General features: G+C 39.2%; 1 protein-coding gene across 3 annotated transcripts in view; it reads right to left on the bottom strand.

Annotated features, from left to right (window-relative positions):
* GRM7 (glutamate metabotropic receptor 7) overlaps window positions 1-23,281 on the bottom strand; it is a 921,897-nt gene that overhangs the window by 287,178 nt on the left and 611,438 nt on the right. For all 3 annotated transcript variants that reach the window (XM_045989695.1, XM_045989696.1, XM_045989697.1), the window contains exons 6-7: window positions 17,548-17,748; window positions 6,919-7,058 (exon numbers count right to left, since the gene is read on the bottom strand). In XM_045989695.1, coding sequence (XP_045845651.1) covers window positions 6,919-7,058; window positions 17,548-17,748 — 341 coding nt within the window. The remainder of the gene's footprint in view (window positions 1-6,918; window positions 7,059-17,547; window positions 17,749-23,281) is intronic.

Raw genomic sequence — 23,281 nt, 5'->3', positions numbered from 1 at the left:
GATAATGGAAGAATCCAGACACCATTCTAAGTGGCTTCCAGCAGGGGTTTCCTAGGGCTCAAAGACAGTGAGCTGGACCTAGTTTTTCTTTCTAAGTTTTGACTCTGCTTCCCTAGAACTTTGGGGCCTCCAAATGGCTCCCTGTGGCTCTGAAGGGTCACACCTATTGGATAGGAGCTTCTTGGTACCTCAGATTACCCCCACGTCCCCCTTGGTACTGATAGATTAGTGATTCTGTTGGATGGCTTAGTTCGGCATATATCCTATTACTAAGGTCCTGGCAATTGGCTTAAACAGAATCAGATCTCAGCTCCGATCTTGGGAATTCTCCAGGGCAAACCATATGGCTAAAAGGAAACCTGGGATCCTCCCAAAGAGAGGAAGTATGGTTGCTTGCTGTAGGTCATGTCTGTCATTAAAAAGTGTTCATATTCCCTTTACATGGTTTCATATATTAACAAAACCCCCAAATGCCTAACATGTGCCAGGTACTTGCTAGTAAGTATGAAAAACAATGACTTAATTTGGGGTTCTGCCTTCCAGGAGCTTTCAGTCTCTAGGCGAAAAGTAAGTTCAACAGCGAACAAATCACTTAAAAAGCTAACGAGGCTCAAATACCTCACAAGATCACAAATTTGTACTATTTTACAGAATGACAGATGATTGAGGATCCAGAAAAGGTTAAGTAATATTCATTCAGAGCCTTTTCTGTAAAAGGAGTGCAATTCCCTGTAGGAAGATGCCTTCTAAGAATGCTTGTTGTTTTTAAACTCTAATTACCATTTTGGTATTTGAAATAATTTCAGGTATTTGAAAATTTAACATTTTGGGGGCACATCTAATTTCCTACTAATTGCAAATAAATGAAAGATGACAAAAGTCACCTTCATTTCTCATACACATAATAAATGCAGAGTTTACTTCACATCATACATCTCAAATTTTTAAAAACATCTACATTTCATTTTTGCTTTTCTCCTGACATAGTCCCTGATGCCAATTTTTAAATGATACTGCATTATGCATTTTAAAACATGTTTTTTTCTTCTCTGTCCTGGTAACACTACTTATCCTTCAAGTCCAACTCAAATATAAATCAAATGTAAATACAAAAATTAAATTATACAATATCTAAGCCTTTTAGATGCAAGATCTTCATTACAGACCCCTTATCCTAGTCCATGAACACCAAGTACAGGGCCAGCCCCTCCTCTTATCCCAGCATCTCCATTAGCTATCATCCTTTCTGACACACTGCAGATGTCTCTTTGTTGCATTATCCCTTTTTCTGCTTTTCTGTTAGGCAAAATGTTTTATGGAATCTCTGTATAGTAGAATACAAGCCTGAGAAAATAAGTCAGGATTATTTCCAGGGAAGTTGCAATGGGGAGAATAAACAGCTTTGCTCTTTATGATTTCCTTCTGATGAATTCTTGTTCATGCAGAAATATCCTAGAAGCAAATCATGTGCTCACCTCTTAGCCCACAGAGCAGACAGACCCCTGGACCTATCCAACAGGCAGTCAGGATGCACGATGGCATTCCCTAATGAGCAGCACACTCTTAGGCACCTAAAGTCCAGATAAAAAACAGCAGAGCTGTCTGGTCGATAGACTGGATTCTTAAAACTCTGATTTCTTGGCTCAGAAACTCATTTGCAATCACTGACCACAGAAACAGCACTTGTGAAAATTTCATTTGCTAGAGATTAGATCTAACTGGGGATTGCAAGAGTACCCCTGAGTCTTTGTAAATGAGAAGTACACTTGTCACTTGAAATGCTTTGTTTTGTTCTGTTGACTGCAAGAAAGCAAACCTATGAAACTAAGTTTGCCTGAATTACACTCTTAATAGAATTTTTAACTGAGAGTAATTATAGCAAAAGGAACCTTATGGACAGGGTGGTGCTGGGTAAGATATCAACCATTGGTAGGCGCCTGGGCCTAGCTCTGGCTGTCCAGGATAGGGTGCAGGAGTCCCCTCTGGATATTCTACTTATCCCCTCTTTTGTCAATTTACTGATATCCTAAGAATCCCATAAAAGGTGTCAACAGGGTGATCGCCTATCAAGGCCAGTTATTCTAGCAGCCATCCTAAACTGAATTAACAGCCTTTCACCATTCTGAACACCCTGGCCCAGCCATCCATACCTTCAGGTTGCATGTAGGACCAAGCATATGCTACTGGGTCCGCGCGAGAATGGAGGTGTCTTGCCTGCTCTTTATAACACAGCACTTTCAGCATGAAAAAGTAGAATTAAAAAATGTTCCCACTTAATGCTATATCTCCCTGATCAGCTTCCAGTAACAAACACAAAACCAAAGTGTGTGTTTGTCCTAACTTTCTGGGCTCATGAAACAGTATTTCAAGTTGTGTAACATTTGGAGTAGTTGGAAAGAACCTGTACCATTTCCTATGAGGTTTTCAAGACCTTGGGTTCTTGGCTATTCTCTTTTCTCTTTCTTTAATGGCTTAAAATGTTATTTATAGGTTAACAACTAACTGGATTTTGGTGGGTTGTTTTGTTTTTTAATAACTATAGACCAAAATTGTTTTCTGAGCTTCAGATTTCTATCCAGTTCATTTTGGCTCTTGAACATTTAAGAGCACTAACTCAGGATTCTCAGTTTTACCCCCCTTTCCCACCCACTCTGAGCAGCCTTCCTAATCTTATGTGGCTATCACCCTCACAGCCTCTCAAACTATCAACACGGGGTTCACTTTTGACTCTTATTTTTCCTTCAACCCCAGCACTGAATCCATCACTACATTTTACTATTCTTCCTCTAAGATACATATATCTTAGAGGAAGAATATATATTTATATATATATATATACACACACACACACACATATACATATATGTAAATATATACACACATGTATTTTATGTGTTATCCACACATGTGTTTCTACTTACTTCATTACAACACTACTATCAGCACACTCTCTAAGCCAGTGACCTCAAAGTGCCATCAGCATTACACAGAGGCTCTTAGAACGGCAGATATTTGAGCCTCTTTGCACTCTGAGACCCTCTGAGTCACAGAGGCTGCTTTCAGGCAGCCTCACTGACCAATGGACTGTTTACCACCAGGCACAGTTCCCTAAGTCCCCATACCTCCTCACATTCCTCTTTTAAAACAGTCCCACCTACTGCCCCATTGCAGACAGTTTCTCCTTTGCTATCCTTCCCATAGCTCCCTTGTGGGATATTCCATAAATTTCTATCTCCTTTGCTCTGCCTTGGATAAATCCTTTCCCCACAGGTACCACCGGCTTCCACTCCACTGCTGCCCCACATCTGGGGGCTCTCTAGGTGGTCAAGACAGATACCACATGAATTAGAAACTCTGGCCGGCAGGAGGGTGGGGGGGGGTCTGGAATAGCAATCTGTGTTTTCACTAACGCTCTGGATGATCCTGCTACCTGCTAAGGTTTGAGAACCCCCTTCATTAACCATCCTATTTCACTTGACAGCTAAAATCAACTCTCAGTTGGTCTTCCTCTTCCACTCTTAACCCTTCCAATTCATTACCTTCTTAGTAGACAAATTAATTATTCCTAAATTTGATCTAGTCACTCCCCTGCTTAATGGTTCTCAATGACTTTTAAATTCACTCCAAATAAAATTTAAAAACGTTTTAGCATAGCCTGCAAGGGGCTTCATGCTATGTGTCTTAGCAATGGTTCTGACCTCTACTACCACCTCTCTCTCCCCTCTCAATTAGTCACGCCAATGCCACAGCAGCCTCCTGACCTGCTTGGTAGATCTTTCCTATTCCTCACACTGCTGGCTTCTCATCTGGGAGGGCTCTCTTCACCTCCATTACTCTCCCTGCTTTATGCCTCTTCTCACACTTTCAAATCTCCATACATACATCTGTTTACTTGTGTCTCATGCACCTCCAATCCAAGACCATCATCAATTTTGTGAGAATAGGGACCATGTTTGTTTTCCTCCCCCACTGTGTACCCATTGCCTCCGAGATGCTTATCACATCACAGATGCATTAGAAACAAACCAACAAAAACCTGTTAAATGGCTAATCAAATGCAATTTTTATGAAGGACAAAATACACACCAAATAAAGAAAAATAAAATAGGTGTTGATGTTGGTTCTTAAAAATTGTGGGCTTAAGAATTTCCTAGGTAATATCTGGAGTTGGCGAAGCATGGTTGGGATTCTTTTGTATGGACAAACTACACATGCCAGGAATTTAATACCGGTACAGGGGTTATGCTAGCAAAGGTAAATGCACCTATATGACCTTGTGGGTCTTATAATAAGCATTGAGAAGTTCATATGCATAGCACAGACTTTGATTCTCTACCTTTAGTTCAGGCTGATCCATCTTTGTATCCCACAGGCAACACCCATTCAAAACATACTATGGCTATGTCAGCCAGGTTATGCTACTTTGATTCCGCTTTTGATTACTACCCCTTGAGATTACCAGCTGAATTTTATTTGCTTGCTTTGCTTTCATGGTCTCTTTTTGCTCACGAGTTTAGTATGCTTTAAATTCAGCATAACTTTAGCTTTTTCTTTGCTTCTCAGCACTTATCCCAGCCATGGCTTGCACTGGCTGGTTGGCTCCATCCATTCTCAGATGCCGGATCACAATCCTTTGGACCCGGTCATTGTGTGAACTCACCTGGATAGGAGATCTCAGGAGAGGGAGAACTGGACAGGTATAAATAGAGCTAGGCCAGAGCAATGTGCAAATGAGGTAACTGGCCTCTGGCGGCCTCACCAACCCCCACCCCACCCCCCAGTTATGAGAAATCCTCTCTTAGAAACTATGACCCAAAATCCCCACCCTATGACATTAATTCTGTATTCTACTCTCAAGAAACCCTTCTCTCAATAATTTCCAAAGTGCCTTCTAAAGGTATGGATTGATAAAAGCTAACAACATAATTCCCAGCTTTGTAAGAGATATTTGAAGGAATTTTCTGAGATAGGGCCTGTGATCGTTCATTTTGTGTACATGGGGTACCCAATCATTTGAGTAAGCAGTATTTTAGGTGTGTCTGTAAGGGTATTTCTGGATGAGATGAATATTTAAACTGGTATAGTGAGTAAAACACATTGCCCTCCCTAATGTGAGTAGGCCTCAACAAACTTGAATGCTGAAATACAACAAAAAGGCTGAGTCAGAAAGAATCCTCTCAGCCTATCTTTACATTGGAACATCAGTCTTCCCCTTACTTCACATTCAGACTGGAACTTATACCATTAACTCTCCTGGGTCTCTGGCTTGCAAGTTAGACATTTTGGGACTTCTCATCCTTCATAGCTGAATGAGCCATTTTCCTATAATCTAACTATCTATTATCTACTCTATTGGTCCCATTTCTCTGAAGAAACCAGGAACCTGCTGGACCGAAGAAAATCATGTATTTGTATATACTATAATATTTATGAAGCTGGGATGTTCTGCCCAATTTATAAGTCTTTCCCAGTGTAGCCACCCACCATGCCACAGCAGGAAGGGACGTGCTGCAGAACCTCTTGAAGTGTAACCCTCTCAAGTACACCTGAGCACAGAGGCCCCATAATGCCCTTCTCCAACTTCTGCTGCACAGGGTTCCAGGACCCCAAGCACCAGGCTGGGGCATGACCTGTTTAAGAACACTTTCAGGAGAGGAGGAAAATCATGGGATACATGAGTTGCTGAGCTCCAGCTGGGTTTGGCTCAGCCAGGGTGGATGTACCATAGTTTGTGTTCTTTACAGTCTGTGAAGATTGGTAGATTTATTTAAATTAATAGTAATTTCAAGTAGGATACTATAAATATTATGTATGAGAAGCACACCAATGAATGTTGAACCTAAGATATTAAGAAATGGAAAAAAATTTTTTTAAATGGCAAGAAAGCTGTTAGGTAACATGGAGGCGGGCCCATTCCAAACAGAACCTCAACAACTTCTGCAGAATATAAATGATAATCAGACAAAGCCACTCAATGACTGTGGTGGAGCAAGACAAAAACAAGGCCACTCTGCAACTGGGTCTGAAACTAGACAGAAAGAAGGATACTCTGCAACCACAAATATAACTTCTCCCTTCTTCAGTTCTCCAAAGTGCCTATTATTTCTCTTTTAAGTGACAACTCTTGATTAGCTTTTATCTCCCCATCTCCTACACAAAAATCACGAAGGTGTACTATCATCAACTTGTGTCTATTTCCTAAGAGGGCCCAAATCAAAACTAGTCATTTCCCTAAACCTCTTGAAAATCATCCACCTCAGCCCCAAACATATAATAAATGACATCGAAACTCCTTCATCATGAAGAGATTTTGCTGGCAGGAGCAAATTTCATGCAACTAAAAGTTAAATAAACCTGTGTCTGACTACAGATGACCAACTGATGGTCTCTGGCTGGTGCACTTTGACCTAACCTTGCACAAGGAAGTGGCCGCTTACTCAAGGTCATGTTTGACCAGAAAAGGAAGAGGTTATGGATGTTAACATTGCAATTACTCAGAGAATCTCAGTAAAAACCAAAGTGACTCACTAAAATGCTCTAAATGAAAAAAAAAATCACCATATGAAGAAGAAAAGAAGACAGAAAAAAGAAAATCTGACCAAGAGATGGATCTTTTAAAGTATTAGCACGGAACTTGTTTGTTAAGCAATTCAGGCCTCAAGCTAAATGAGATCATTCCTGTAAGAACTGAGTATAATACCCAGTACAAATTCAAAGCACACTTTTATCATCATAATCATCATCACCATCACTCTTACATTATTATGGATTATCAATCCCTGCAGATGATTTTAACAGGATGCATGCCCACATATATATCCACACAAACATAAAAACAAGAATTTTTGCCAGACTGAGCACATTAAAAGTCTGTCCATTCATCACATGAGCAAAGGAAGAGGGATAAGTAGTACTCACGTTGAGCTGAAGTTCATCTGTCCACTGCCCAATCAGGCGGTAACCAGGGTTGGTGGTGTTTGTGGTCTGGTACTGAAAGATGTCGTAACGCCCAGGAGCATCCCCATTTTTGTTAAACATTACTGGGGTGCCTGCACTCCCTGAGGAAGACAAGAAAATGCCAGATTTTATCATTGAGATTTGCCCTACCTCTTATGCCAGGGGTGATGATCTGGAAACCTGCCGATAAGCAAGGTAGCTAGTAGATAATCACATTGTTTAATAGGTTCCCCCTAAATGGACAATGGGTAACCCCATGGGCAAATCATCACTGTGGCCTGTGGATGCTTACTAGAGAAAGTGGGCAGGTGGTCATTTGAATAGTTCTATATCTCAATATTTCTTGATGTCTTATGCTAATCTTCTCCCCTTGTGGAGAAAATTAAATGCATTATTTCCCAGAGACCATCTAAAGTTGTATTATTATTTTAGTTTCCACTTAATTATCAAATATGGTTAATAAAGAATAATTTCAAAAATAATACATTTTATTTTATTTTTTTAAAGATTTTTTTATTTTTTATTTGTCAGAGAGAATGAGAGAGGGATCACAGGCAGACAGAGTGGCAGGCAGAGTCAGAGGGAGAAGCAGGCTCCCCGCTGAGCAAGGAGCCCAATGTGGGACTCAATCCCAGGACGCTGGGATAATGACCTGAGCCGAAGGCAGCTGCTTAACCAACTGAGCCACCCAGGCGTCCCTCAAAAATAATACATTTTATGTTGCTGGGGGGAGGTGGGATTGGGAGAGGGGGAGCGGGCTATGGACATTGGGGAGGGGAGGCGAACCATAAGAGACTATGGACTCTGAAAAACAACCTGAGGGTTTTGAAGGGTCAGGGGTGGGAGGTTGGGGGAACAGGTGGTGGGTGATGGGGAGGGCACGTTTTGCATGGAGCACTGGGTGTTGTGCAAAAAGAATGAATACTGTTACGCTGAAAAAATTAATAAAAAGGGAAAAAAATTAAAAAAAAAATAATAATACATTTTAAACAAGAAATCTAAGAGAATTAAAAAGCAACTAAACCAAAAAGTTTACTTAAATATGTACATGGATATTGATCGCATTTAAACATTTATTGCTGACCATGTCTAATTTATATAACCAGTCTAAAATGCTTAGCAATGTACATGGAAAGTATTTAGTAAATTTTTTTTTTCAATCTGCTATGTGGGTCTTCTTTAAAATGTGAGTCTTAGATGAAACCCATTATTTTGGCAGAATTAGGCACTGAAGTCAACTTAAAAAGACGAATACATTCATTGAGAGAGAGAGAGAGGGTGTATGTCTGTGTGTAACCTTTGAAAGTTAGATGTGAGTGAAAAGCTCCTTAGTGTTAACCATACGGACCAACTGGCAAATCATACACAGAGAATGAAAGATGTGGGTTTGGTTACTTTCAGCAACAGTTACAAAGGATTCAAGAGTTGGCAAACTGAGTGCTGTTTCTCTCATGATCCCTTGGAAATAGGATAAACACCACTGGCCTGAGGGTATGTGACTGGTATCTGTACTCTAAGTTAATACTGGATTGATATTTCGCAGAGGAAACAATCTATTTCCTATCTTTTACAAGGAAATTAAGGATCATTTATAAGCTGAAAGAGAATCACTAAGAATAGAAGTTCATTTTGCTATTTTTTGTTGGGGGGGTAGGGTAAATTCAGATAATGAGCATGAAGCCCTTTTGATAATTTTCATTATAAATTTAAGACCTAATGACAAAGTTCTGCATTTGATTAGCAAAGTCATTACCTTCTGCAGAAGCTGGGCCAACATGGTATTTGCATCAATAACATGCACAGGGTGGGGGGTGGGGGATAAAAGACATGTTAACTGGAAAAGAATAATCAAGCTTAAAACAGGAAGAAAAAAAAAGCACCTATACTTAGGGAAGCAGGCATGGTGCTGAGTGGCCACACATGAATAATCACTCAACACAAGAACAGAGTTAGGAAATGGGTCCAAAGACAGTGACAATATATTAGGTCATCAGAGACCTACAGAATTGCAATCCTATGCTGAAGCTTACCTCTAGTGGAAGAGGGAATTCAAAATACAGGCAGGATACAGAAACAGCTAAAGAACTCCATACCATCCTACAACTGTCGAGCATAGGATTTTATGATACTTTGTTATTGAAAATGGAAAAAAAAAATTGGAGCTTATAGTAGTCTCAGTCCTGGCTCCCCAAATATTTCCATGTACTAATCCCCAGAACCTATGAATGTTATCATACAAAATGAGAGACTTCTGGAGATATGATTAGAAATCATGAGATGGAAGAAAACTATCATGGATCATTTAGGTAAACTTGGAGAAATCATAATGATCCCTGTAGGATCGAGGGAACATGACTCAGAGGAGGAAGGATTTGTGATGGTCAAACCAAGAAGTTAGAGTGATGTGAGGAAGTGTTCATGATCCCAGAAGGCCAAGTGGGCCCTCACAAGCTAGAAAAATCAAAGAAATTTCCCCTACAGCCCACAGAAGGAACCAGCCCTGCCTTCACCTTAACAAAGCCCGGTGAGACCTGTATCAGACTCCCAAACTATAGAACTGTAAGATCATAAATGTATGTGTTTAAGCCACTAAATTTATGGTATTTTTTAAGGCAGCAATATGAAACCAATAAAGAGTTGAAGAACACAGAACATCAAACTTGCTAATTTTACAGGTGACAAAGTATACTTAGGTTTAAAAGGGGGAAATTTCTTGCCCCAGAGTGACTCAGCTAACTAAACTAAAATAGTGCTTAATAACCGGCTTTGGAATCCCCAAGAAGGGGTTTAAATTCCAGGAACCACCTTCTAAGTGTGACTGTTATGTTATTCAGTCTCCATCAGGTTCTGAATATCCCTAATGTTACCTTTCTCATGGGGTTAGTGAGGATTTAGTGTAATTAAGTATATAAACTGCTTAGTTCCATGTCTCTTATGTAACAAATGCTCAAGAGACGGGAATGATTTTGTTTATTGTTTTTGTTTTAAAAACAAGCTCTGGCCAGTTTTATTAAAGAAAAAAATTGTGTGATTTACTTTTCACCAGCCTGTCCTAGCATGCTTCTAATGAGAGCAGAATCACCTGGATTAGAGTGTACTCTCTAGTATTTCCCACATGCTGTGCCCATCTCGATATTATTACCACTGTAGTAATAATGTACACCAGTTCTAGTCACAGGGCATAGTACTCTATTTCTGATTTCCTTAGAACTGGGCAGTTGGTGAGGATGGCCAGCTTCGCTTTGCCATGTCTGATTGTTTTGAGAGTCTGCACTTCCCACTTTTCACAACAAGCTGGAGCCTAGGTTTATTGATCCCAGTGACTTTTTCATTTTCTCATGGCCACCATCTTCCTGCCTTAGGTGAGGGACAGCCCCACAAAGAGTAGATGCTAAGGTGGCCAGGAGTGAGAATTATCATTGTTTTACTTGTTGGTATCTCAAGACCAGAACACCCATCTTCAGATATTCAGTCTGTCTTACCTAAACACTATCCCCATAGCCCACAAAGGCACCCAATTTTATCACAATAGAAAGCTCTTAAGCCCTCTCTGTATGCTAATCAACCTAAGCTTTTCCAGTAGAGAGGGGAAAACACACACACACACAAACATCAATAACAAAAACAGCTTTTTAATACTGACTTTCTGCTTTCAGTGAGCATTCTAAGTAAAAGGAGAAGAAAGAAAATCTGGATTCCACATGTTATTAGCAAGAAGATGAGAATCCTATCATTTTGCAGGAAGATATTAATATTCATATGTTCACCTTTCTTTTCTTTCACATTGGATACTAGGATTCATGTTGTGCTTTGCTGTAATTCAACAGCTTCTATTCATTAAATAATATGACTTGAGCTTTTCATAGTCTTTGAGAAGAGAGAGCAAGAATATTGGAGGCCTGGGGCTCCAAAGGATCTCTAGCTCACCAGCTAAATATTCATCAAAATGAGACACACTGCCTAATCTTTCTTCTTACAGTCTTTGTTAGGAGAAATGATTCTTGTCATGCCCTTTCCATTCTCATTAAAGTTCATGCTTTAAAAAAAAATTAAGGCAGAAGAGCTGAATACTTTATCTAAGTGATGACTTGTAATAGCATATTGTGTGGCTTTGACCTTTTTGATGGATTCTATAATGCAACAGGCTTATTATTTCCAAGGTTTTCTTGTGCCATAGCTCCTATTTAACAGCATCCCTGAACTTCTTGAAAGAGAATAAAGGGGATTATGTTTAATGAAGACTTGAAGACTATATTTAAAAAAAAAAAAAAAAATCAAAGAAGTCCAGAGAAGAGAAAGAAGTTATCAAAAGAGAAGTGATCATCTGCAGAAATGTCCACAGCTATCAGAGCCAGGACACGAGCATAGAATGGTGAAGGAAACAGGGCCCCTTGCCAAGCTAGGACACTGAGAGGAAACCAGATGACAGAAAGTATTTGTCATCAATCCCCTCTACTGAATTAGAGTATCTGAATGAAATTCCTTTCTTCCAGAGCAGAATTTGGGATCTAGATTGCCCAGATGACAAGAGTCCTTTGCATCAAGGTATTTACATTTTTCTCTCACTTTACTACCCCATACCCAGAGTCCAGAAATGCAGCACTGATTTGTGTTTAATCATCTATTGCTACTCAACAAACCACCCTAAAAATTAGGGTTCCAAATAATGACGACCTGTATTTTGAATTTTGAGCTGGGCTCGGCAGGGACATCGCCTCTCTGGTCCTCATGTCAGTGGGGGCAGCTTGAAGCTCACATGCCTGATAATTGATGCTGGCTGTCAGCTGGGATCTCAGCTGGGGCTATGGCTGCCATACCCTCATATGGCCTGTTTGAGTTCTTGGCTTCCTCCCAACATGCTAGCTGCTTCCATAATACTAATGTGCCAAGAGTATCAGGCAGCAGTCCCGTTACTTTTATGCCTCAGAAATCACATGGTGTCACTTCTGCATTAGTCATAGGCTCACTCAGATTCAAGGGGAGGGAACCTAGATCTTACCTCTCAACAAAGGAAAGCTAACCTCATTTTTCAAGAACACGTGAGATGTGTCTTTCTTACAAAACATAGCCCAATCAGATTTGTTCTCTGGAAACTAACACATGTAGCTACAGACACATTTCAGGTTAACTACCTCACAATACAGCAATTCTCTAAGATTAGATATGTGAGATAACAAATTTGTTAAATTTACATGGGCAAGTAGTGACATTGAGTTGGATGGGCCAACACAGGGATAACTAAATCAAATTTACTTAGGCTCAGGTCACTGCATTCATTTGGGATGCAGGAAAAAATGGCTGTAAGTAATGAAGAAAAAATTAGCCATCTTTTCTCTTGGTGCATAAAAGGAGGTTAAGTACTTAGTGAACCTATAACAATACTTTCAGAGCATTTTCTCACTTCCTAAATTGATGCTTTGGTAAATGTGAATTTCAGAGTTATTAAATTGTACTCTACTGGTCTGGAACAAAACTCCCAGGGGTACAAAAAACTTCAAACTAAAGTAACATAAGAGCACAATTAAGCTTACTGAGACAAAGAAAAATCAAAATCCTCCATAAAACATGCAAAAAAGTCTCCATTCTGTCAGCAGGAATGATGCAGTAAACCCTTCTTCTCAGACACTTAAATAGTAGTCAAGGGAGGGGCGCCTGGGTGGCTCAGCGGGTTAAAGCCTCTGCCTTCAGCTCAGGTCATGATCCCGGGGTGCTGGGATCGAGCCCCGCATCGGGCTCTCTGCTTGGCTTGAGAGGAGCCTGCTTCCTCCTCTCTCTCTGCCTGCCTCTCTGCCTACTTGTAATCTCTATCTGTCAAATAAATAAATCTTTAAAAAAAAAAAATAGTAGTCAAGGGAGAAAGCTGTGGAGTTAGGAACTAGGGACCCAGCATGTAGCATCATCACTACACATGTGTCTTTGAACATCATCGTTCTTAATTTCTCTATGAATTTCCTTATCTATAAAAAATTAAGGAAAACAAGAGAATCTAAACAATTTTGTGTTTTGAATATTAACCCAGCCAATATAAGTGAAGTACATAGCACAGGTTTCGATTCATAGTAATCATTTGAAAACCCTTTGTCCAGTCCCTCTGGCTCATCAATGGGAAAGACAGTCTTAAGTAAATGAGTCTACAGAAACCTAGAAGAAGAGTCAGGGCAAAGTCACAAATGACACATAAAATCAACTTTTTCGTTAGTAGGGTAAGAATGGCCAAGTACATCCGCAGACCAGAATGCAAAACCACAAACTGACCACAACACATATGATAAGCAGCCCTGTTTGATAAATAATAGAGTTTATATGCATTTAGTTCTGGGAAATTATATAGTTTAGGAGATTCTTAGAATTTGGAAAAAACAATAACAAAAGATTATTTGTGGTTAAACTGTTTTTCTGGTTTTATGTATGGTCATTTTTGTCTCCATCTTAACTAAGAAACTATTAGTTCCAAAATTGGATATGGTTCCCCTTCGTCCACCTACAAGGTAACTCCTGAATGACTGACACAGTATTGTGAGCTTAAATGGATTATTATTTATAAGAAGAGAAGATGATTTTTTCAACCATAATGTAATAATCTAATTTAGAAAATAAACATTGATTTAATACTATTTGAAACATAAGCAATTTTAAAAAGTTCTCACAGTCAATAAACTAAAAGGCAATCTATGGATGGGAGAATATGTTTGAAAATGACACATCCATTAAAGAATTAGTATCCAAAATATATAAAACTCAAGACTCTAAAAATAGTCCATTTAAAAACTGGGCAGAAGACATGAGCAGACATTTCTCCAAAGAAGACATACAGATGGTCAACAGACGCATGAAAAGATGCTCAACATCACTCAACATCAGGGAAATGCAAATAAAAATTTCTCATACCTGTTAGAATGGCTAAAATAAGAAAAAAACTCAAGAAACAACAAGTGTTGGTGAGGATGTAAAAACAAGGGAACCCTCTTGTACTGTTAGAGGGAAAGCAAACTGGTTCAGCCACTGTGAAAAACAGTATGGAGGTTCCTCAAAAATTAAAAATAGAACTACCCTACGATCCAGTAATCTCAATATTGGGTATTTATCCCCAAAATACAAAGACACTAATTCAAAGAGATACATACACACCTATGTTTATAGCAGCATTATCGACAATAGCCAAATTATGGAAGTAGCCCAAGTGTTTATTGATGGATGAATGGAAAGAAGATATGGTATGTACATAGAATGCAATATTTTTCAGCCATAAAAAAGAATGAAATCTTGCTGTTTGTAATGACACAGATGGACTAGAAAGTATTAGGCTGAGTGAAGTAAGTCAGTCAGTGAAATAAATGCCAGATGATTTCACTCATGTGGAATTTAAGAAACAAAACAAATGAGCAAAGGAAATAAAAAAGAGATGCACACCAAGAAACAGAAACAAGTGATAGTTACAGAGGGGAAGTGATGGCGGAATGGGTTAAATAGATGATGGGAATTAAAGAGTGTACCTATCATGACGAAAAGAATAAAATAAAATGACAATTAAAAAATTCTTCATTGTCGGGTGCCTGGGTGGCTCAGTGGGTGAAGCCGCTGCCTTCGGCTCAGGTCATGATCTCAGGGTCCTGGGATCGAGTCCCGCATCGGGCTCTCTGCTCAGCAGGGAGCCTGCTTCCCTCTCTCTCTCTCTCTCTGCCTGCCTCTCTGTCTACTTGTGATCTCTCTCTCAAATAAATAAATAAAATCTTTAAAAAAAAAATTCTTCATTGTCCCATTAATGTCCTTTAGTATAGGATCAATCAGTGTTCCCACATTACATTAATAGTAATGTCTCCTTAGTCTCTTCCAGTCTGGAATAATTCCTCCTCTATCTTTATCTTGACTTGGAAAGTCTTAAAGAGTACCCATCAGTTATTCTAAAAAACATCCTTCAATTTGGATTTCTGATGCTTGTGATTAGAGTGAGGTTACCCATTTTTGGCAATAAGACCTCAGAAGTGATGTTATAACATTCATAGGGTATCAAAGGTAAGTGATGTCACTAAGGTTCATTATTGGTGATGTTAATCTTGATTATCTTGTTAAGGTGCTGTCTGTCTTCCAGGTTTCTCCACTGTTAAGCTATTCTTTTCCCCTTTGCATTTAATGTTTCTTGGTGGAAGGTACTTTGAGGCCATGCAGAGGCCTTGTTTCTGATCATACTATATCCCAATAATTTTAGTATCCACTGATGATTCTTTTTTTTTTTTAATATTTTTTATTTATTTGACAGAGAGAAATCACAACTAGGCAGAGAGGCAGGTAGAGAGAGAGGAGGAAACAGGCTCCCTGCGGGGCAGAGAGCCCAACGTGGGGCTCGATCCCAGGACCCTGGGATCATGACCTGAGTCGAAGGCAGAGGCTCAACCCACTGAACCACCCAGGCGCCCCTCCACTGATGATTCTTGCTTGGAACAATTAGTAGAGGGGTCTTTGCAAAATGGTGATTTTGCACTGCCATCTATCATTACATTATACTTCTTCTGCACTTATGTATTCAGTTCAGTTATTTATTTCTATCAGTATGGACTCATAGATGTTCATTTCATTCTGTTAGTATAATCCATTATAGCCCTCCAATTGGCAAGTATGGTCTCCTTCAAGTTGGTTCCTGGGCTCTTTCAAAATCCCCCCATCAGTTTTTGAGCACTCTCTTACTTTCTGACATAACATGATGCTTCAGACTCATCTTTTAAATGTCCTGGCCCTTGAATCTACAGTTATTCTAGACAGCCCTCATGCTTTTTAACGGATAGTGTCTATATAAATAGGATGTGGGTACTAGGTGTCATCTTTTCTACCAGGGTGTCATTGCTCCTAGCACTTTCAGTGGCCAGAACTAGGCAACACAGATATGTATACATATATAACATACACACATCTATTTCTCTATCTACTTATCTTCAGGCATATTAAAAGCTATGAGTTCTGGTGCATCTGGGTGGCTCAGTGGTTGAGCATCTGACTTAATTTCAGCTCAGTTCATGAGCTCAGGGTCCTGGGATAGAGCCCCATCTTGGGCTCCATGCTCAGTGGGGAGTCTACTTGAGGTTTCTCTCCCTCTGCCCCATCCTTCCCCCATAATCCCCCACCTTGCTCAAACACACACTCTCTCTCAAAATAAATAACTCGAAAAAGAAAAAGAAAGAAAGCTATGAGTTCACGCAGGTTTCTCCTATCCAAACACAACACAGCGTTCTTCCAGTTCTCTCTCTCATTCTCACTAGTAATTTTTTTTTGACTGTAAGAAACCTACCACTCACTATCCACAATATGCGTCATTATTCTCTGAGTCCTCTTACATACATAAATTATTTTCAGAATTGTGAACCCACGAGTTTACTAGCTAATGTACAATAGTTGTGTATAGCTATTTTTGTCTTTGGTCTTATATAGCATATAGTCAAACTGGGTTCTGAAACAACCTGTGCTCATTTTTTATTCCTCAAACCCCTCAGCATGGTTACATCACTCATTTGTGACACAGTTAAATTTATTTATTACTCTCTATATTGAATTTTGTGTTATACTTACGTGATGGTTAACTTTCTGTGTTGCCTTGACAGAGACGCCCAGATAGCCAGTAAAATACTATTTCTGGGTGTGTCTATGAGGGTATATCTGAGTTAGTATTCGAATTGATAAACTGAATACAGCAGGTGTCCTTCCCCAAGGTAGGGGGGGGCATCGTTCAGTCTCTTAAGGCTCTGGCTAGAGTAGTAAGACAGAGGAAGGGCCAATTCACTGTCTCTTCTTGAGGTGAGACTTGCGCCTTCTCCTGCCCTCAGATACTGGTGCTCCCAGGTGTCTGGCTTTTGGACTCAGATCAGGACTTAAATCACAAGCCCTCCATTTCTTAGGTGTTTACACTTGGACTGAATTACAATACCAACTTCCCTGGTTCTCCAGCTTGCAGACTGAAGGTAGTGGAACTTCCCTCTCTCCATAATAATGTGAGCCAATTTCTGTAAGTTAATCTCTTCTGTATATCTACATATATCTTATTGGTTCTACCTCTCTGGAAAACTCTGACTAATACAAGCCACACTGGGTTTATTTTAACTGTTTAATTTTTGATACATGATGTGTTTAAATGTTATAAGAGTCAACATTATATGAAAGATACTATCAGAGAAGTGGTATTTCTCCCTTATGCCTTCTACCCTATTTGTCCATTTTCCCACCCTTTTAGGTAAACAATTTCTAACTGGAGTATGTATAATCTGGAATGTAGTTATTGTGGCAATTCACATTCATTTCAATTGACACAGACACCTGGAGCAATGGTTCCTTTTCTTTCCTCTTCCCCTTCCCACTCCTATGGATATTCACTGAGGAAGAATCTAGCTTTCTGCAAGTATCTTTCTATTTTGGGGAAGAGAAGACAAACCATAGCTCCCAAATATTCACTCATTCATTCATTTACTCATCATTCATATATTGAATTAGCCATTTGAAGTCATATAAACAACTGGGTTTTTGCAATAAATAATTCAACAACATAACTTAGGAAACACACTATGCCAACACTTAGAATTCCAATAACATGGTTATTTAGAGACTCACCATTGAAATTAACATTGCGGATATACTTCAACAACTTCTTGCCCCCAGCTTGCTCCATCTCTGGACAGACGCCTCGGTAGTCAGCACAGAGATCTTTGTTCATATGATGGAGGGCATGAGCCATCGCATAGACTGCATCAATCACAAACTGAACTTTACCTTCCTGTTCATAGTTGGAATCTTTTCCAATTCTCTCCTGTCCTGCACATTAAAACAAGAAACACACACACAGAAAGATTGGTGTTGAGTAAAATGTCTACATTTGCATTTACTTTCACCTATACTTGAAACAAACAATGTTTTGGGGGATACAATTTTGCAAACTACATATCTACATTTGGCTACTATATTAAGTTGTTTTGATAGTGTTTGGTATTTGACTTGGTAGCATTAATCTTTTTCATGTAATAGACAAATTTTAGAAGCATACTCCAAAAGATCACAATGACAGCTTTTGTAATAAGCCAACACACTGATCAAACATAGCAGTACCATAGAATAAAGGGATTGCTGGGATTAAAGACTGGACTTCAATATTCAAATCTTCAAAGTTCAGTCATTCTATAAAGGTGATAGATCAAAAAGAAAATGATAAAAAACAAACTGAATTCCGCACCTAAATTTCAATCTATTTCTATATACCTACTCCATCTTTTGTCTGGCTCGTGTTTGGTATTACTGGCAACTCAGGTGCTCGGGCTACAAATTGTCGTTTTTTATTCCTTCCTTTCTTAATCTCCACCCTCACATTATCTAATGAGGAGCCAAGTTCTATGAATTCTAGCTAAGTAATACTTAACAGTTGTAGCCACACTATGAGTCCCATTATGCCCTTCTCATCTTCCATTAGGATGCAATGCTAGATGCCTCTCTTCATCTATTTATTCCTCCATATTCATCTTTCCAAATAACAGAGCTTATCACCTCACCCTCATGCTCAGAATTCTTCCATGGTTCTTCATTGCCTACAAAATAAAATTCAAATTCTTTCCCCTGACATCACTTTGCCCTGATCTGCCTATAAGAAGTGACATTAAATGCCCTTCACTGTGTTAGAAATATTATGTTATTTTTATTTCATTCTTACTTTATGAGTTAAATATTATTTATCCTTACTGTACAGATAGAAAAGGTCAGCCTTAATAGAGATTAAATTACTTCCCAAGACCACTTGGGAATAATCACTAGAGTGATTATGACAGGTCAAATTTGTCCAGCTCCAAAGCCCATATTCTTCTTACTAGGATGGACTTACTAGGATGGACTTACCCAAACCTTTCCCTATAATTTTTTGTTGTCGTAATTGTTCCAGACAGATAGGGTGCTCTTTTTTTTCTGAATACTATTGACTCTAATGTTAAATTACATTTGCTCATGTTCTTGTCTTTGCCAGAAACATCCTGCCTCCTGCTGTCACTCATCACAACCTAATTTTCTTTCTCAGGCATGATGCAATGGTTGCCTACACTTAGTCCCTCAATCACATTTAAGGATTTTCAAGAAAAATTTCAAATCTTTATTATAAAATTAATAGTAGCACTATATGTTTTTTTAAGATTTTTATTTATTTGACAGACAGAGATCACAAGTAGGCAGAGAGGCAGGCAGAGAGAGAGAGGAAGGGAAGCAGGTTCCCCGCCGAGCAGAGAGCCTGATGCGGGGCTCGATCCCAGGACCCCGAGATATGACCTGAGCCAAAGGCAGCGGCTTAACCCACTGAGCCACCCAGGCGCCCCGATAGTAGCACTATATTTTAATGTTCTATCGGTTTCCCAGAATTTTTTCTTTCTTCCCCTTATGTCACCAAAAGCAAACGCAGTATTTAATATTTAGTAGATTCTAAACAATACTTGTATTAAATTATGCAATCATTAACCACATGATACCAGGAACTCTCTTTAGACTTCTTGATCCTTTAGGAAAAATAATTATCCACAGATTGAATTTCACTTTCACAGCAATATTTCCCAAATTGTTTTCTATGGCACACTTCTATAGTGAACAAACAAAAGGAATTCTACAACCCCAAAACTTACCCCTGCAAAAGAAAAGATTCCTGATAGACACTGCATTACATATTTTTAGATTTGTCAACAGACTTTTCCAAAGCATTTAATGTTGAGAAAAATTATAATCTCTAAGAACAATTTCCCAAATTTGCTGGAATTTGTATTTTTCCTTTTCAGACTACACATTAGTATCTCATAAGGCAGCCACTCAGTTTAATATAGCTATAGAGACATAAGTATCTATCTATATATAAATATATCTCTATATATCTCATTTAAATATCAATCAACCTCATGCTTACTGCTTACATGCTTACTGGTTCTTAATGATACCGTTCTGAAGATTCATTTGCTCTATTCAATACTACAATGTTCTTAAATTATCGTGTCTAACACTCTAAGTATGTGAATACCCTTTTGAAAATTGTTTTTTGGGGTGCCTGGGTGGCTCAGTGGATTAAAGCCTCTGCCTTCAGTTCAGGTCATGATCCCAGGGGCCTTGGATCTAGCCCCGCATCAGGCTCTCTGCTTGGCAGGAAGCCTACTTCCCTCTCTCTCTTTCTGCCTGCCTCTCTGGCTAGTTGTGATCTCTGTCAAATAAAAAAATAAAATATTTTAAAAAATTGTTTTTCAATTTTTTACTTATTTTGGTGTTAGAGTCTGAGATAGAGAGTGGTTTGTTAAAAGGTAAGTTTATATGTATTTTTTGCTAAATATTGACACATTCTCTAGCGTGAAACTATACGATTTGCTCTCCTACCAACAAAGGCCGAGAGTGATCATTTCCTAAGGACCTCAGTCAAAGTATATTGTGGAACCTGATTTTATCAATCATATAGATACAAGTGAAGCACCTCTACAGTGTATTTTCATTTGCAATTTTCATAGTATAAGGAAGGAAGAACATTCGTGCATATGACTAAGAACTATTGTATTTATTTTTCTGTAAACTGTTCATAAAGCAACCAACTTTTATAAAACTTGGTCATTTCCTTGTCTATTTTATAGGCTTTTTATTAATTAGAAACATTAACTCTGTGATTAACTTGCAAATCTTATTCCTAGTTGGTCATTTTTTATTTACTTCATTTAAATACTTCTTTTCCAAATAAAATTTTTAGATATAAAATTTTCTTTTCAGTTTTGTTATTTTAATTTAAATTCAATTAATTAACATATAGTGTAATATTAGTTTCAGAGGTAAAGAGGTCAGTGATTCATTTGTCTTATAAAACACCCAGTGCTCATTACATCATGTGCCTTTCCCTTAAAACCCATCACCCAGTTACCCCATCCCTCCACCACTCTCCCTTTCAGTTTTATTCTTGTGATTAAGAGTTTTTTATGGCTTGTCTCCCTGATTTCATCTTGTTTTATTTTTCCTGAGCTTCTTTCTTTCCTTTCCTTTTTAAATTTTATTTCTTTTTTATTTTTTTCAGTGTTCCAGAATTCATTGTTTATGCACCACACCCAGTGCTCCATGCAATACATGCCCTCCTTAATATTCACACCAGGCTCACTCACCCCCCTAGCCCCCTCCCCTCCAAAACCCTCGGTTTGTTTCTCAGAGTCCACAGTCTCTCATGGTTTGTCTCCCCCTCCAATTTCCTCCAACTCACTCTTCCTCTCCATCTCCCAATGTCTTCCATGTTATTCCTTATGCTCCACAAGTAAGTGAAACAATATGATAATTGACTCTCTGCTGGACTTATTTCACTCAGCATTATCTCTTCCAGTCCCATTTATGTTGATACAAAAGCTGGGTATTCATCCTTTCTGATGGAGGCATAATACTCCATTGTATATATGGGCCATATCTTCTTTATCCATTTGTCTGTTGAAGGGCATCTTGGTTCTTTCCACAATTTGGCGACTGTGGCCATTGCTGCTAGCTATGAGCATTGGGGTACAGATGGGTTTGAGAACCAGGAACATGCTGTATGTTCCGTTCTTTGATGTGCTTATTGATGTTCTCAGGCTAGCACACTCCTTTTATCCATTATATATTCCATGGAATTAGTGTCACTGGGTTGCTTCATTCTGCTGTTGTAATTATGCCAACTTTTGTGCACAAACTTGAGCACAGAGGCTGGAATTTGAGAGGAAGAGTGTCAGTTTGAGTCCTTGTCATTCTGAGGTAAAGGCGTGTTGACTTGGCATTGAGCAGGTGGCAGACAGTGCATGCAGACTTGGGCAGGAGGGTGGCTAGACTGGATTTGGGACCTGTAGGTCAGTGGCATCATGTGTGATGTGGATGTGGCTGGTTTTGCTCCTGGTCATGAATTCTTTTACTTTTGTTTTTCTGGGGAACTATCTCTCCTTCTATTCTGAATGAAAGCCTTACTGTATAGAGTACCCTTGCCTATAGAATTTGGTTTTTTCCTTTTAGCACTTTGAAAATATCATTCCACTCCCTTCTGGACTGCAAAGTTTCTGCTGAAAAATCCACTCATTGACTCATGGGGTTTCCCTTGTATGCAACTGCTTTCCTTTCTCTTTCTTCTTTCAAAATTCTCTTTATTACTACTTTTGACTATCTTATTTACTCTGTGTCTCGGTGCAGATGTCTTTGGGTTGGTTTTGTTGAGAGCACTCTGTGCCTCCTGGATCTGGATTTCTCTTTCCTTCCCCAGATTCAGGGAGTTTTCAGCTATTATTTCTTCAAATATTTCTTCTGCCCCCTTTTCTCTTCTTCTTCTGGGATCACTATCATCTTACTCTTATGCTTGACAATATTACTGAGTTCTTTGGGTCTATTCTCATCTTGCATATTTTTTTTTTCCCTCTCATCTGCTCAGCTTGATTATTTTCCATCACTCTGTCTTCCAGGTTGCTGATCCATTCTTTTACTTCCTCTTGTTTGTTACTTATTCCAGGTGGTCTATTTTTAATTTCAGTTAGTAAGTTCATTATCTCTAATTGCTTTTTTTTTTTTTTTTTTTTTTTTTAGGTCTCCTATCTCTTTGTGGAGGGTCTCATGGAGGTCCTGCACTCCTTTTTCAATTCTAGTGAGTATCTTTATGAGCATTATTTTAAATTCACTGTCAGACTATTACTTATCTCCATTTTGTTTGGGTCTCTTGCTCTGATATTATTTCGCTCTTTCATTTGGGACATATTCCTCTGACTCCTCATTTTATCTATTGCTGTATAAGTTTCTATGTATTAGGAAAGTCAGATATGTCTCCCGCTTTATGAAGTAGAGGTCCTGTAGTGCCCCACAGTGTAATGTCTCCATTTCACCGGAAAATGATGCTTCAGTGGTGTCTCCTATGTGTGTTACTACAGGGGTGTCCTACTATTGTGACAGAGCTGTGCTTGTCCAGCCTGTGATGCTCTCTTGCTGGGCAGATGCTGTGCCTGTGGTGTCAGTGGGCTAGTATAAGGCTGCCTTGGGCTTGAGCTGAGTCAGACCAGGCATTTACCAGAGATAAGGTAGCACCAAACTGCTGTGCACTTTCCCTGTGTTGTCCCCTGAGAAGATTTATTGGTGGGTGGGGTCTGTAGTCAGGCCAGCTGCCTGCCCTAGGCCACTGCTGGGGTTGCAGTCAGACTGGTGTGTGGTTATCTTCCCCTCATCTCTCCTTAGAGTGGTGCTGGCCCTTGTCTGGGCTGCTTGCACCCTGCCAGGTTTGAGGCACTGCTTTGATGGAATCCTGCCAAGGCATATCTGAGGGGTTGAATTTCACTGTGGCCTCCTATCTATATCTGGCAGCTGAGAGTCT

This window comes from Meles meles, chromosome 20 (genome assembly GCF_922984935.1).
Source record: "Meles meles chromosome 20, mMelMel3.1 paternal haplotype, whole genome shotgun sequence".
NCBI classification, from domain to species: domain Eukaryota; kingdom Metazoa; phylum Chordata; class Mammalia; order Carnivora; family Mustelidae; genus Meles; species Meles meles.
The sequence above is the reverse complement of the archived record's forward strand: the minus strand, read 5'-3'. Positions and strand labels throughout refer to the sequence as shown.